Below are 16,178 nucleotides of genomic sequence, written 5' to 3' on the forward strand. Positions count from 1 at the left end.
AAAAAATAAAAAATAAAAAATGAAGCCCGGATTTTGCTACTTCCTGGTCACCATTTTGGATTTTTTAGAGCCAGTGACGTAAAAAGCGTCAAACAGGCTGAACCGGAGAGCAACTAGGGGCAGGACCAGTCAATGGGCGGGCCAGACTGAAGCCAAACTGCTGAAAGCCTCGAAAGGAGCTGTCAATCATTCCAGACAAGACTGTCAATCAAGTATAGCCACGCCCCCTGGCTCCACCAACTTTAACGATTTATTTAAAATTCAGTATTGATTTATTTTAAGATCGGCCACCTGATCTCTCATTTTAACCATGAAAACTAACGGGAAAAAAATCCTGAGCTGTAGAACATCAGTCTATCACATTTTATTTTTTCTGGTGATGAATTGGGGTCTTAGGCTCCAGCACCCCCCGCGACCCTAGTGAGGATAAAGCGGTGTATAGAGAATGGATGGATGGATGGATGGATAGATGGATGGATGGATGGATGAATTGGGGTCTGTGGAGCAAAAGCTTTTTGGAGCCAACCCTAGCGGACGGCGTGATATTACAAGTTTTTTACACTTCTGGGTGGGCTTCATTTTTGGAGCCAGATGCTACGTCCATCTTTATATACAGTCTATGGTCTCACAATACAACAATAAGTGCATCGATACTAAACAGTGTAAAATGACCAAATGAATGAGTTTGTAGTCTGGTTTGAATTCATAAAATATTTCAAATGGCTTTATTCAAAATTTCTGACATATTTACACATATTTTACAACATTTATAGTGCATTTTCTTCCTCTTTCAAGTTTTATAATCTTACAAGTTTATAGTTTTGGCTTACACATGAGGGAGGGACTGTTTATTGAACACATCGCAATACTTTATACATTTACAGCCAAAGACACGAGAATAAACAACGAACAAACAAACAAAAAAAACCTACTGAACATTAAACTGTACACCAAAGGCGATGATAAGCAAGTCTTTATGTTAATGACGCGTAAATTCACCTTACAAACTACACACTGAGGAGGTGTATAAAGTGAAGTCTAAGTAACAAAGACAGAAAAAACGTCCGTGAAGGAAATGTGACGTGCATTTGGCCCACTATCATGAGAGGAGAACAGGAGCATGGTTTCAGCGTGTCTTGACATTCCAGTCAAAGAAACATTTTGCAGATATTTACAGCTGTAGCGTGACGACATCGTGGTCCTGATGCTGAGGGACTTTATTGCCATGGCAACAACAGATACCCCCCTTTCTTTCTTTTTTTTTGTTTTACCACCAGTAAGTTTGATGCAGGGTAGTTTGAGTTTTACTCAGAAAGGATGGGGAAGAAGCAAATAAATATCAGTCCGTGCACGTCCAAAGATGTGCTTTACAAACAAACACAAGGTTAAGAAAGAGCTATGTACTTATTTACACTGTAAGAAATACAATAATAATTCATTTTAATAGTTAAAAACAGACTATCTGGTATAATTTACTTGTACAAAAAAACTGTTAGAAAAAAAAGTGCAGCTACAAACAGTCTTTACGTCTTCAGCTTCTCCCAGTGTGTTCCTCTGCCGCGGCGTTTGAGCTGCTCGGAAATAGACAGGATCAGATCAGATGTTAAATCCCACTGTAAGCCAACCGGTTGCCAAGGAGACATGAGCATTACGGCGATGGCACGTTGAGGGCTGGTTAACCTGCATCGGTGGCTCGTGGCTGTAACATCACGTCTGACATTGAGCCGCGTTGCTTCTTATGCAACAGCCCCTCTGACAGCTCACAAACAGAGAAAACACAAAGTGTGAAGCACATCCAGTCCTGCACTGAGAAAACGCATCACTCGCCGTCACGAAGGACGCAGAACACAAGTGTTGCATTTTCCTCAAATGCGTGTTTGATCTTCGTTCTACAAAAAAAGAGCCTGTTGTAGAGTTTTCAATATGAAATACTAATATAAACCCATCTGCCAAAATCTCTGTGTGCAAAATCCACATTTATACATGGGACTGATGCTGAGCCAAGTCTGACCTGCACTGAAAAAATGTCACGCAACAACATTCTCCTGTATCTTGACTGAATAGCAAGCAGACACATGATTCAACGTGTGCAAGCCATCTCCACTGAGGTGTCCGTGTGGCTCGATTCGTAAGCTCCCCTGTGCTCCTTTAGCCACTCTTTCACCTCCTGCAATGTTTCTGTTGCTCACATACCAAACAAAACAAGCTGGCGCAGGCAAGTTAATGGCAAACAGCAACCTTTGGACCTGTTCTGATGGAAGGAAATCCTATTATGTGTGTTGGATCCCGTGGAGTCATGACCACACAGCCGGTAAATCCAAAGCCCCGCGCTCTTTGGAGCCTTCAAAGCCGTCCTGCTCAGAGCGGCAGAGCGAGGAAGTGAGGGTGTAGGTGGAGAAGGCAGAGAGATCGGACGGGAATGGCAAAAAATATTTAGAAATATATAGAAAAAAGAAAAAGAACTCCTTGCTCTGCCTGTTGCTGACCTTGTATTATTAAAGTTCTGCAGCAAAGAGATGAAATAAACGATTGCTCCATTCTTGATCCATGACCAAACGGTATTTTTTCAATCTCCAAACAATTCTTTGGACACAAGATGTAATCATTTAAATGGAAATGATGATCCTACAGCTCCAGGGACGCGAGGGTTTGGTGTCCATCTTTAGTGGCAGGGGTCAAAATCGAGCTCGGTGAGGCCTCCGTGGAGCTCCACCATTTCCTCCGACCACGACATGACGTCACCGACGAGGTGGCCTGCGCAGGTCGCCTGGTTGTAGATCTCATTGGACGTCAGGACTCTGGACCAGAACTGGAGATCCGACAGCTCCCCCATGAAGGACTGGGCAACGTCGAAGCGACCTCCCATTGTGTCCTGTGGAGAGAAGAGACGAGACTGTGTCCAGGTTAAATATCTACCTTAGAATTATTGAGCAAAGTTGATTTTAAAGATCTAAAACTGAAATAATAGTCGCCTTGAGTAGAGTGAAGTTAACTTAACATTCGGGTTCGGATGAAGTTATACAACTAAAACACTTTGCCTAAAGTGGCAGTAAACACGTTTTTTTTTGCTTCAAACCATTATGAATTAAATTTTAATTGCACAGTCTAATGGCTAATAGAATAATAACAGCACTGAGGTTTTGACTGGTTCCCACAAGTCTAGATTTCACTCTGTTAGACACTGGGTTATAAATTCTCAGAGGAAATGAAGGCTAGATTTATGTCACAAGCAAAGTACATCTACAAATACCCTTGTAACTGCAGGTAGCTGAACTGGCTACTGGTGGATGGTTGTTCCACCTGTAACTGTGTTAGGAAGAGGCAAAGAAGGCACAGATTAAGACTGATAGAAACCAAGGTCAAGCAAGACTGACCCTTGACTGTTGAAAACCACCATTCAGTTGGAATTATTTCTATGGGGTCCATAAGTTAAAAAAAACTGGCCTACTCATTGATACAACCACATGTTTGACTGCCTTTATGGTTGTTTCTTGCTTTGGACAGTAACCAGGCTGGTACAGGTTGTCGTGTCCTTTATCATTTCATGAGTTGGTGACTAGCCCATGTCCTCTGTTGTTGGGAATACTGAGGGTCTGAGAAAAGCAGAAAGTGATCCAGTCTTGGCAATAGTGGCGGTTAAGTTACTGGTTTTACCAACCGAAAGATGCACTGCACTCACGTATAGAAATAAAACTCCTTCTAGGAGTCACAAAAATCTAAAGATGTGCTAGTAAGTCTGATCCCCATACTATTGTAATGTCAGACACTTTATTAGGTCATATTTGCATTTGATGAAATCGGTTTGTGTCTCTCACAGCTTCAGGCAAATGTAATTATTAGAGTCTAACAAGGTAAAGATAGCCCATATACACCCATTCTCTGTATGAAGCTACAGCATCCACGCAGTCAGAAGGCATTCTCTTGGTCATACCTGCTCCTGACCCAGGATGAAAATCCCTCCTGGTTTGATGGGGTGCCAGGCTGAAAGGTTCTGCCCAGAACCTTTCTTCACTCCATCCTGGTAGGCCTCCCAGATGCCATCGCGGGTCGACCACGTCACACACACGTGATGCCACTTCCCGTCGGTCATGGTTATGGGCAGAGTCACCGCCTTAGGGTGAAGAGACGCACACAGGTAGATGGAGATGAATGAAAGGAGGAGGCATTCTGGAGATAATGAGCTCAAGACAAGATAATAAGATGACCACAACTTACATCATGGGAAACGGCTGATTTTTAATGGAATATCTCCATAGGGGTACAGAGGAACATTTCCAGCAACCATCACTCCTGTGTTCTAATGCTACATTGTGTTAGCTAATGGTGCTGAAAGACTGATGATTAGAAAACCCTTGTACAGTTATGTTAGCACATGGATAAAAGTGGGAGTTTTCATGGAAAACATGGAATTGCCTGGGTGACCCCAAGCTTTTGAATGTTAATGTATATGTCACAGGTCAAATTAGAATCCAGGCAGAATTAGGATTTCTACCATGGTTGTTGTACAGATTTCAATCTTGATATATCAATAGCCTGTATATTACAAAGAATAACCCTAACCTCTGTTTTTTTCATACACAGTATATGAGAAAAACAACCCGGATACTACTTTGACAACATAATTTTTCCCTGTTTATTCTGCCAAGTGTTGAGGACAAAAGTTGACATTACTTCTAAAGTAACTATTTACCTTGTGTCTAAAACCAAATTTCAAGGTACATAGTTTTAGGGAAAACAAATAATTACATGAACAGAGCATATCATGTTCAAAACCCTTCAAATTTCAATCTCGCCTAGGCGAAATCAAAATTCTAATTCTGCCTAGGCGGATTTAAAATCTGCCTGGATTCTAATTTCGCCTGTAACACACCCACACACACACACACACCCACACACCCACACACACACACACACACACACACACACACACACACACACACACACACACACACACAAGTACTCACACAGTCACATGCTTTACAAGCAGGTGCTCCTTAATGCTGGAAAAATGGATCAATACAATATGAGAATATCCACTTGCTTCACCCCCATTAACTCAAGAAAAGTAATTAAAGACTGAGATTAATCTACATGCTGAAGATCATTTAACTGTGTCATTGATCAGTTCGATGACAGCCAACTCTGTTACTACGAGACAACAAACACGACAGTTTACTCCTCTTGGTAATGTCACTGCAACAGAAAATTAGGCCAATCCATTATAATAATCAGATTAATTGCTTTGTTGATTTGTTGAACTCGCTGCACACAGTTCTGGAGCAAGGCGAGCATCTGTCTTCCGTTTCGGGGAAAGAGGTATAAGCCTTTCGGAGAATTAAAGATTAGGAGGCTAATAGAATAATTGAATAACTTGTGTGTCAACAATCTGTGTCTGTAAACATCTCGTTAGTGGGTAATAAATTTCTGATGCAAACGCAAAACAAAACGCACCCACCTAGAGAAGCAAAAGAAATCTGAGAGTAGCTGTGTTAAAACCAGACTAAAAGGAAACCATTCTCATGACTGTTTTCAGAGATAAAATACAGCATGATTTTAAAATTAATTAACCTGAACATATTTGAGTTAGGGCTGCACAGTGCAGTAGTGGTTAGCACTTTCGCCTTGCAGCAAGAAGATCCCCGGTTCAAATCCCGGCCTGTTCCTGGGATCTTTCTGCATGGAGTTTGCATGTTCTCCCTGTGCATGCGTGGGTTTTCTCCGGGTACTCCGGCTTCCTCCCACAGTCCAAAAATATGCTGAGGTTAATTGGTTACTCTAAATTGTCCGTAGGTGTGAATGTGAGTGTGATTGTGTGTCTGTATATGTAGCCCTGTGACAGACTGGTGACCTGTCCTGGGTGTCCCCTGCCTTCACCCGAGTCAGCTGGGATAGACTCCAGCACCCCCCATGACCCTAGTGAGGATAAAGCGGTGTATCGAGAATGGATGGATATTTGAGTTAATTGCAGAAGCTTGAGTATATTTCACATTTGAAGCAGAACTTTGTAGGAGAGTAGTTCAGCATTTTTTCCTGCAGGTTTCCAAGTCACGAGCAGGTTTAGGGACTGACATGTATAACTTTATTTACATTGTATTTGGTTGATAGTTACCCATCAGAAACAACCACAAAGGCAATTTTGAGTACTTTGGCAGTTGTTTTTGTGTCTGTCTGGAGATGTACAGGATTTCTGAATTTCAGGCTGAACTATTGTAGTTTTTTTATTATCAGGATGTCCCAGTAACTTGCATCCGTTCCCTAACCAGTCAAGGCAGATGAATACCCTGACTGAACCTGGTTCTGCTGGGGTTTTTTTTGTCCCTTCCTGGTGAAGGGTAGCTTTCCTTTTCTCCACTGTTTTGCCAAGTGGAACGAAACACTGGATTGGTTGAGTTTCTCTGTATACAAGGTCTTCACCTGAGTATGTAAAAGCTTTAAGATGACACATGTTGCGAATTGGAGCTGTATAAATAAAACTAATTTCACCTGAATTTTCTCAACCAAGTAAAAATACAGTGACAAGAGTTTAGATGGACTTTTCCTGTGACAGTACCTTAAAACCTGCCATGCCAGTAGCTTTATGCCTGAACACAATTTAAACAAGTGAACTCCATAAAAATGCATATACTGTAAAGTTGTCACATATGTGGAAGTTAGTTGAATCCATTGTTTGTACAAGGTTGTAAATCCATTTGTTTATCATGTAAAGTTGGAGGGTCACTATATAATTGTGGGACTTTTTGTAACATAGCTGACAGGAATCATAGTGGACATTTTTACTGTTTTCAGGCCTAAGGAGGTTGAACATGTAATATTTCATGGCAAAACCCTGGTGATCCTCGACAGAAGCAGGAACCATTACAAAGGTTTTGAACAGTTTGGTAAAGGTCTATACATCTGTCTGCGGACGGATTTTATTCTACGATAATGTCACAACTGTGCACAATGCAGCTTCTGTGTGTTACCTTGTCGTTAATTAGCAGCTCCATAGGGTTGGTGCCCCACTCCATAAGCACCAGCTCATTGGCCTGTCCGGGGACGGCGTAGGAGAAGGGAGTACCGAGGCCAGGACTTGCACCCGCCTTCAGCCACACACAGATAGTCAAGGCGAAGAGCTCGTTGACTACAGACCGCTTCATCCTGGCGTACATGTAGTTGGTCCTCATGGGGAAGTCGAGTAGGAAAGCGTTGGGATTCTTTAGCTTCTTGTGGTTTCCTGGTGGGACAGAAAGTGGATTAAGAACACGTATGGTCCCCATCTGTTATCGTCTCCCTAAATGCTCTTGCTGGAACATTTTAGTGGTTGTCTAGTGGTTTAGTTTTTTGTGATCAGCAGTTATCTGCTATCCACACCCCAATCCTCACTCTTACCTCAGATGCCTTCCCTGAGCCTAGTTCTGTCAGAGTTTTTTTTCCCCTCCCTATTTTCGTTTTTTCTTTGGTTCCCTTCTACCTTTGCTCATAGGGAATCCAAAGGCAACTTTGGATTGTTGGGTCCTCTGCTCTCTGCTGTCTGTACCTGACTATGTGAAGCGCTGTGAGATGACATATATTGTGAATTCATGCTATATAAATAAAATTGGACTGAATTTTCCACATGGTGCACCACATGTTGGAGTCTAATTTGTCACCAAAATAATATATAAATTATTAAATGCAGTCCACAGGTAATAGTGTGATACAATTAAATAGTATTTAATCAGACTGCAAAATAATCAAAATAGTGTAATCACTTCATGCAGTCTAAGTGTAATCTCCTGGAATTTTAAACAGAAATGGATTCATGGTTGAATGATTAGTGATTAATACATAAACACAATGCCCTCTGTTCAAGTCACTTAAGATTGGTTGTTACGGTTTTCTAGAGTCCTTTTGTTTGCTTCATTTTGAATGTGTGAACTGAGCTGAGTTTGTCTTTTCATATGATAATTTTGCATTTGTGATACATTCAAGTAAGAGGAAGAACCCACTGATTTTCACAAAAGAGACAGAAACCACGTGATAAAATTATTATGAAGGCATTTCTACAGTTAATACAAAAAAGAACAAAGATACTTCTGTTTTTCCATCCTTTTATCACTTTACCAGAGTGTAAAGTGGTGTTTCTTCAACAGAGGTGATGTGGAAATACTATAGTAAAAGGTTGGTTAGGGTTAGAGGGTTAGTAAAACTTGGCCAAAGATCACAGTTTAAATCAAAATACAGACTTTGTTAAGGCTAGAGGACCTTCAGAAGTATTGTGTTGACCCTTCCAGCCACCGCCGCCTCCTCCATGTGCAGATTCTGTGGCTCTGGAAGTTTGCACCCGTCATAAACATTATAACCACTAGAGGGCGCTGAAAATACCGTCTCAAATGACCACCAAGTAGAAGCTACTTGGACCAACAAATATGGACAGCCTCAGCTTAGAGTGGACGACTAGACAGATCATTTTTGATAATAGGAGGACAAACGAATCTTCAGAATGACTTCAAACTAGAAGGAAGTTTTCATTTTTTCACTTCATGTTTTCGTAAACCGTTTGTCTTTTTTTCTGAATGAATTTACTCCTTCCTGCTCAGGTCTGCAGCTACAGTACACGTGTTTCCATTTCTAATATTTATGGTGTGGTGACAAAAAAACTGTTAAATTTTAGTATGAAGTCTTGGTTTATGGTCACTGAGAGGGTTACAGTTAGGCCAGGATTGGTTATAGTTATGGTAAGTCTCCAGAAAATTAGCATCAGTCAATAGTTATGTGGTTACCATGGTCACTGTTGCCGTGGTGCAGCTGGGTAAACACCGTTTCCAGCTTGCTGTGTCCGGCGCCTTGCAGCCTCGTCTCTTTGCTGGTGAACGGCAGTCGTCGCGCATGATGATCATCATAATGGTGATCGTAGTCATGGTGGTTGTCATGGTGATCATTGTGGTGGTCGTCATGGTGATCATTGTGATGGTCATAGTGGTGGACGCCATGATGCTCATAGTGGTGGTCATTGTGGTGGTCGTTATGGTGATCGTTGTGGTGATCATTGTGGTGGTCGTTGTGGTGATCGTTATGGTGGTCGTTGTGGTGGTCGTTATGGTGGTCGTTGTGGTGGTCGTTGTGGTGGTTGTTGTGATGAACATAGTGGTCATCGTGATGGTCGCTGTGGTGACTGTCATGGTGGCCGGAGTGGTGGTTGCCATGGTGACTACGATGCCTACCGTGGCTCCAGTCGTGATGGCGGTCATGGTGGTGATCGTCATGACGACTGTGGTGCCCGCCGTGGTGGTTGGGCCTGTGGGTACCGTAGTGGCTGCCACGATGACTGCTGTGGTGGTTGTCATGGTGACCTGTACGGTGGTGGTCATCATGGTGGTCGTCGTGGTGGCCGGTACCATGGTGGTCGTCGTGGTGATTGTTGTGGTGATTGCTGTGGTGGTCGTCATGGTGGTCGTCATGGTGGTCGTCATGGTGTCCGGTACCATGGTGGTCGCCATGGTGGTCGTCATGGTGATCTCTGTAGTAGCTGTGCAGCTGCTCCTCCATAGCGTTGATCTTCCGCTGGAGGAGTTCTCTCAGGGAGCTGGAGTAGGAGCTGGAGGAGTTCCTGGCCTGCAGACACAGAAAAACATCAAATAAGCAAAACTATTTCTCACAGAATGAAGCATCAGCTCCATTGAAAGAGACTTTGAAGAGTTAAAATCAAGCTTGACTGGATAATTTTTAATGGAATAGATTTTTGTTTATATTAGTGGTGGAAATGTTTTATGTATTGAAAACAACTTTGATTCAGTACTACTATTTTAGTCTTACTACCCTTAAAACACATAGACCAGTCCGACCACAGAATTATTTTAATCATCATTGGCATTATTATAATTATTATTGTCATCATCAGATCCATCCATCATTTCCTGTAAAGATGTCTGAGGAGGGATGCTCTTTTTGGTAAATGAAATAATAAAAAAAATCAATGGTGTATAAAACTTAATGAAGTGTAGTGAGGCCATTTAAAGGGCAAAATAAATGTACTTTCCAAATAAAAGCATTGTATAGACACACACAGATGACAAAACAATCCCGATAGAGATGTCTGGTCTTTCCCTTTGTGACTATGAATTCATTTCTAACAGCATCTTACATGAAGCTGTTTCCAGCATCAACAATGAAACTCATTGCTTCAGTCACATTCTGCAAAATGAGCTGGAAGCAAATTTCTGTGATTAGACTAAAGAGCCAGAAGCCAGAAGTTCTTTGCAGCGGATTCAATAAAGTAGCATTATTGTTTGACATTTAAAGTTGCAGCGGGAATACTTTTCCATCATGTCCTCTCTTTTCCTCTCCCTCGCTCATCCTCATCTTCCTCACCAGCAAATCCGGCTTTGTTCCCTGCTAGCACACGCCACGATTAATAGCCCCGTCAGGGAGGATGAAGCTAATTGGAGGTGAGGCTGGCTAGCGCCCTTCGGTGCGTGGCCAGAGGCTGGCGGCACAGACATCCTGTTAGAGGATGGAGTGACCCACGGTATATCCTGGCTCCTCTTCTGTTTTGTTTCACACCTTTGAGGGAGACCGAAGGGGATTTCTGTGACACCTTCGCTGAACTCAGCCTGAGACCACCTGCATGAATAACGAGGCTTTCACAGGCCGGTGGGCAGCGGGGTTTTAGTCTCGCAAAGTGACACCACTATCTAGAAAGTGTTTTAACCAGTGACACAGCAGCTCTGCATGTGTGGCTTGTTCTGGATGCTGGAGAAGAGTTTTGAAAATGTATCACAGATAATGTCTACAAAATAGAGCTGATAAATAATCTGGAAAAAAAAAGTGAAACAGTTGCAAAATCTCCCAGGGAACAGTCATCTGTCGAATTTTAGGTTAAAATTGAAAGATCTTTTAACATCGGGAAGAGTGGTTCCCAATATTTCTGGCTTGTGACCTTTTAAAGCAATACAAAGTTGACTTTAGATTGCTCACCAGAGGAATTATGAGCTCTTTAAGCAAACAGAGGCATTTTTCAATCATATTTAGGAGTCTAAAGAAGCAACTATGTCTGGTAATCACAATTCTAGATTGTGTATACTGTAACACAGTTTCAACATTAGATTTAAACGGTCAGTGAGGTCCTCAGTGCCGCTATAACCTCAACCTTTGTCCACCTATTGACTCATAAATCACCAAAATGATGCTTACAAGATCACAACAACTGCAGTAAGTGCTTGAGGCTGTTGTCATGACTGTAACGTTAAGCCTACACAGACTACAGCTGCATAGAAGTCCCATAAAAAGCTTATAGGAGTGTGACATTTTCAAGGCAAAAGGCCAAAGACCAAACACAAAACACGCTAAACTTAAGCCGATGTAGACATCGACAAGACGCACGTCATAGTTCATTGGAAAGTTTAACTTCCTTTAGCTATCTCCTAGAGAAAATAAAGGCAGAGACAGAGTTTTTTTTTTTTAATCACCGTCATTCTGTCTGAATTCAATGACTGTTCATGCAGAGGAGCCGTCTCCCTCCACCATGTGACTGGTTGCACACAGGGGTTGGTTTAGGTCAAGGGTGAGGGCTAATCAACTTATAGTATCTTCCTGTTGGAGCTCAGCTTTAGCCACCGATATCCAGGAGAGAGCTTGGGAGCCGGAACTACTCAGAGAGGACATTAACTTCCATGGCCTGGAGACAGCAGTCAAACAGATTTGATATTAGCTCTGTGGCTGGTGTGTGTCTGCCTGGTGCTGGTGGGCGGTTTGTGACGGCCAACTTTTAACTTCTACTTTTTTGTGCTTTAAACATTTCAAAAAATATCACTACACACAACATTACTTTAAATATATCTACAAATATGTCTTATTAGTCATAAAAAGAAGCAAATATGAACTGCAAAGCATCCCATAGGTTGCTATCTTCTTTGTAGCACACCTCGCAGACAGCTGATTCAGCGGCTGAGCTTGTCACCATCGATGACGCAGGATATGACTCCAATTAAGTCAAACCTTTGATAGGCTTTCGCTTTCCCCATTAAAGAGCGTTTGAATTGTGCAGAACGTGCACCTTCTCCTGTTTACCCTTTTCACCTGAAACATTGGAGCTTTAATTACATTCACACAATGATTTTTGAAGACGTTTAAGAAGAGGTTGATTTACTTCCACTGCACGGTTTTCAGACTATAACTGAGAGCCCCTCGAGGGTATTTGAGATCACATATGATTGGTAATAAATTAAACATGATCTCAGAGATGGGTGAAGTTGGAGAAAGGGCAGAGGCTCATGGCAGGTATCCTAGAAATGCATGTCTTAAAAGCTAATTCATTAATATCTTGGTTTGGCTGCTAAAGTCCAATTTTCTTTTTTTTAAAAAACAAATCACACTGTGCACATAATATTGCTTACATATATTGTCTAACAGTTTCGGAAGATCTAACTCTGCCACTGGCATATAAAAAGATTCTTATTTAATGTCAGTAAGGCTTAATGCAGCCTTAAAAATGAATCTTAAAAGTGGATGTACAGTCCTGGGGATTTACACTGTCAAAAAAGCCAAACGGTTTTTTTTTCCAGGCGGCAGTACCCTTACAGTTTCCCATGAATTGAAGTTTGTGCAAAAGATTAAACCATCCAGAAAACAATAAAGGAGAAACTGGTATCAGTAATGCTTGGTTTGCTGTAGAGACATATTGAGCTTAATTGAAGCATAAACAGAGCCCATCCATCAGTCCAGCTGTCCAAGTTCGTTGTCAGAACGGGATCCAAGTTTCACTGGTACGTTCCAACATGTGTTCTGAAAGCCTCTTCATCACTGCCAGCCTAATCCACCACCCTGATACCTTGTTTGTTCCTGCTCTCTGATGTAAGCCACAAGAACTTACTGGAGGCAGGAGATATAGCCACTCATACAGTGTTAAAAACTGCTGCTGAAATAACGGTTTGGTTAGGTTTAGGAACAAAAGCAACTGGTTTTGATTTCAGAAAGATCAGAGTTCAGTGACTGTGTGTACTAAGCAGTAGATGCTGTAAGACTACAGATAAATAAAAGTCCATTACACCGAGGCTCTTGAAAAATGAGTTCACACAATGCTGATTAAGCCTAGCATAAATCTGGTGTTCGTGGCCACATTTTCATGCTGTCACACCAGTACCAATACATTTTGCCACTGCCAGCATGAACTGTTTTGCAGTGGAGATGGAGGAGTCTGCAGGAACTATGGGTTTGGTGGATGGTATGGAAGAACAGTTTCAAAAGTGTCCCAGAAAAGCTTCTAATGCAGATAAAAAAGAAACCCTGCATTCAGAGGAAGGATGACAATCTGAAAAAAATGAATCAGATCAACGGAAAGACAAATGTAAAAAGCATGGATTGACAGTGTTTGAGTCACTACTCTCACAGCCAGAAGAGGGTAAAAGTTCCACACTGCAAGTTTAAAGTTAAAGGGCCATAATAATCACAAAATAAACAGCATTGGTTTGAAACAGGAAACACCCTGACCTCCTCCCTGCATGGACTTTAAGACAACGACACCTGCTTTCCTTGCTTTTTCAAGTCCTTATCACGAGCACTATATAACTGGCTCAAGAGCATAAACAAAGGAAATGTCCTCAAACTCAACAAAACGTACTTTTGGGCTGTTTCATCAACACATATGTGACCATTTTAATCTTCACCCATTCTATGTCAAACACTGTACAAAATAGATGGGAGTGGTAGCAATAATTGCTTGATGCCAGACATCAGAAATGCCCTTTTTACTGCCTTTGGTACCACCAAAGCAAAGTAGGACAGGTTTTATACCGTAAAGCTACAAACTCATACAAACTGTGGCCTTTCAGTTATGCTCATTTCTGTTCCTATCATGGAACAAACAGCAGAATGTATTCCTGTTCCATACTGCACCCAAGACTTACTCTTTAATTTGAACTTTTGTTTATGTTCACCCGTTAGTTTTGTGTTGTTTTGAAGTGTGCGAGGTGCAGTTAAAAATGGTAAACCACCTCACAGTGACTCTTTTGGCCTTCTTGTACACATACCTGCAAGCTCTCCAGCCTCTCCTTCAGGGTCTGCAGGGTTTTCCCGGTCTGTTCTGGTGAGAAGGAGCTGTACGACGAGCCCTTCCGGTGGTGGGGGTCCGACCTGTGGCTGCCGTGGGAGTTGTGGTGATCGTTGCTGTGGTATCCTGAAGGCCCGTGGTGCGACGATGAAAGCGTATGATGAGTGCCGTGATGTCCGTGGTGGTCATCATGGTTGTCGTGGTGGGTGTCGTGGTGGTTGTCGTGGTGGGTGTCGTGGTGGTTGTCGTGGTGGGTGTCATGGTGGGTGTCGTGGTGGGTGTCATGGTGGGTGTCGTGGTGATTATGGTGATGGTTGCTGTGGTGGTTGCTGTGGTGGTTGTCGTGATGACCGGTGCTGTGGTGACCCCCAAAGCCCTCACACAAGGTGAGCTTGGCGGTCAGCTCTCGGATGGTCTCCCGCTGGTCCAGGATGGTTTCCTTCTGTCTCACGAGGCTCTCGCGCAGGTGCAAGATGGTGGCTTTAGCCTCGTCGGACATCATGACTCGCCGACTGCTGCCATTCAGGCCGCTGCTTTGGCCGGTATTGCTCGGTCCGTGGGGGGAATAGCAGCTGGGATCTGCCTCTGGGGGGATGGGAGTGCAAACAAACTTGGGGCTAATACCATAGTCATATTCTATGCCAGGTAAACTACCTGCTGCTGCTGCACATGACAGGAAGTAATAGAAGATTAGAGGGCGAAGGGGGAAAAAGGGTAGGACCAAGCCTAGAGTGGCTCCGACCCACTGTTGGTGCCTTGAGGACAAAGGCATGAGGCCTAGAAGACTGTCGTCTCTGGCCATATTTGTTTGGAATCCAAGCTATTCCCCGACAACTGACAGTCCTCCCTGGCTTTACTTTTCTTGTGACAAACACCATGAATGGAGGTCATTGGCGCTGCACTGAAGGGCGTTAGGACAAAGCATGTCAACAAAACCACTGCAGATGAAATCTCCTCCACATAAATTCCTTTCAGAGGACAAACTCCACGGGAGTATTCCAGCAACACACAAAGGGTGCTGCCAAACTCTTTAACAGTGTATCTTCAAATCACACAAGCTCTTTTGGCTCCATGGCGAGTTAACTGGCTGTGAAAGTTGATGGATCCTGATAGCTTCCTCCACCTTCTGGGGGATGAGATGTTGGGCCGGTGCCAGGCAGGTGATCCCTCTTGGCTCCAGGGACTTTCTCTGCTCGGCAGCTGAGAATAATCCTTTTAACTTCGGCTTCTAACCATCCACCAAATCCCAGACTGCCCTGACTGACTGGAGAGACAGAGGAAACAGATAAATTAAACACCAAGATAAAAAGTCAAGGAGAATGAATGCATAATGAAAACAAATGACGAGTTGAAGCTTTGATTAATGGCATTGGGGTTATTCAGTGTAATTTCTAAGATGTAGCATACATTATTTAACTTGCAATGAATAAGAACGCCAAAACAAACAGATAAATGTGAAATAAATCATCATCTGGACTGTCAAGAGGAAAATTAGTGAGACTTAAACCAGATTTAACAGAAGAGGAACTGAGTCTAATTAAGAGATAAAGGCTTTCTGCTCATGTCATAGTTGTCTCGATAAATACAGGTTTGAGGTCATCTGTGTCATAAACAATTCAGTTCCAATTATCAAACCGCTCGTCCAAACAATTAGCATTCCTTCTCTGAGCCTGTAAACCACAGCTGAGTGTTGCTATGGCAGACAGGTAGATTGCAGAGAGGGGGAGGCCAGTGGGGAGTCCTCAAGGTTGCAGCAGGCCAGAAAGTAATCAGATTACAGCCAATTAATGTGCCCCCAGAGCGAGCCACAGCCAGCTATTCACATAATGAAAGCTGGATTCCTTCTGAGCGCACCTGTGGAGCTCATGGGTCAGAGCTCACCTGTTCACGGTCTGACACTTTGATTGGTTGTTTGAAGTCAGCGCAGTGAGTCCAAGAGGAGGAAATATTTTGATGCTGGTGCTAAAATTAACAACCGAAAAACGCAACTGAACGTCCCTTGGTGCACATATCTGCATTGTTTTATTATGTCTGGGAGTCAAAGACTATTCCCATGAATATTTGTTGTACTTTTTTACATTACGGTGATAGAATATTGCGCACATGTTCCTACTTGGGTTTAACTTTATCCACTTGCACACTTTGAAGGCTTGCAGTACTCCCAATCAGCTCT

The 16,178-nt window shown here is 42.7% G+C and overlaps 1 protein-coding gene across 1 annotated transcript; it reads right to left on the reverse strand.

Moving 5' to 3' along the window:
• Positions 1 to 2,391: 2,391 nt before the first annotated feature.
• LOC110956519 (uncharacterized) lies at positions 2,392 to 14,969 on the reverse strand. Its single transcript, XM_022202069.2, has 5 exons — positions 13,986 to 14,969; positions 8,742 to 9,573; positions 6,963 to 7,213; positions 3,932 to 4,111; positions 2,392 to 2,872 (listed from the first exon to the last, which is right to left on the reverse strand). The coding sequence occupies exons 1-5, from the start codon at positions 14,805 to 14,807 to the stop codon at positions 2,663 to 2,665; spliced, it is 2,295 nt and encodes a 764-aa protein (XP_022057761.2). The 5' UTR covers positions 14,808 to 14,969; the 3' UTR covers positions 2,392 to 2,662.
• Positions 14,970 to 16,178: the final 1,209 nt, after the last annotated feature.

This window comes from Acanthochromis polyacanthus, chromosome 11 (assembly GCF_021347895.1).
Source record: "Acanthochromis polyacanthus isolate Apoly-LR-REF ecotype Palm Island chromosome 11, KAUST_Apoly_ChrSc, whole genome shotgun sequence".
Lineage (NCBI taxonomy): Eukaryota > Metazoa > Chordata > Actinopteri > Pomacentridae > Acanthochromis > Acanthochromis polyacanthus.

Coding starts and splice junctions, on each gene's coding strand:
- LOC110956519 (XM_022202069.2), bottom strand. CDS start 14,807: ATGGCCAGAGACGACAGTCTTCTAGGCCTCATGCCTTTGTCCTCAAGG. Junction 9,574..13,985: donor AGAGGCTGGAGAGCTTGCAG/GTATGTGTACAA, acceptor CTGTGTCTGCAG/GCCAGGAACTCCTCCAGCTC. Junction 4,112..6,962: donor AGCTGCTAATTAACGACAAG/GTAACACACAGA, acceptor CTTCACCCTAAG/GCGGTGACTCTGCCCATAAC.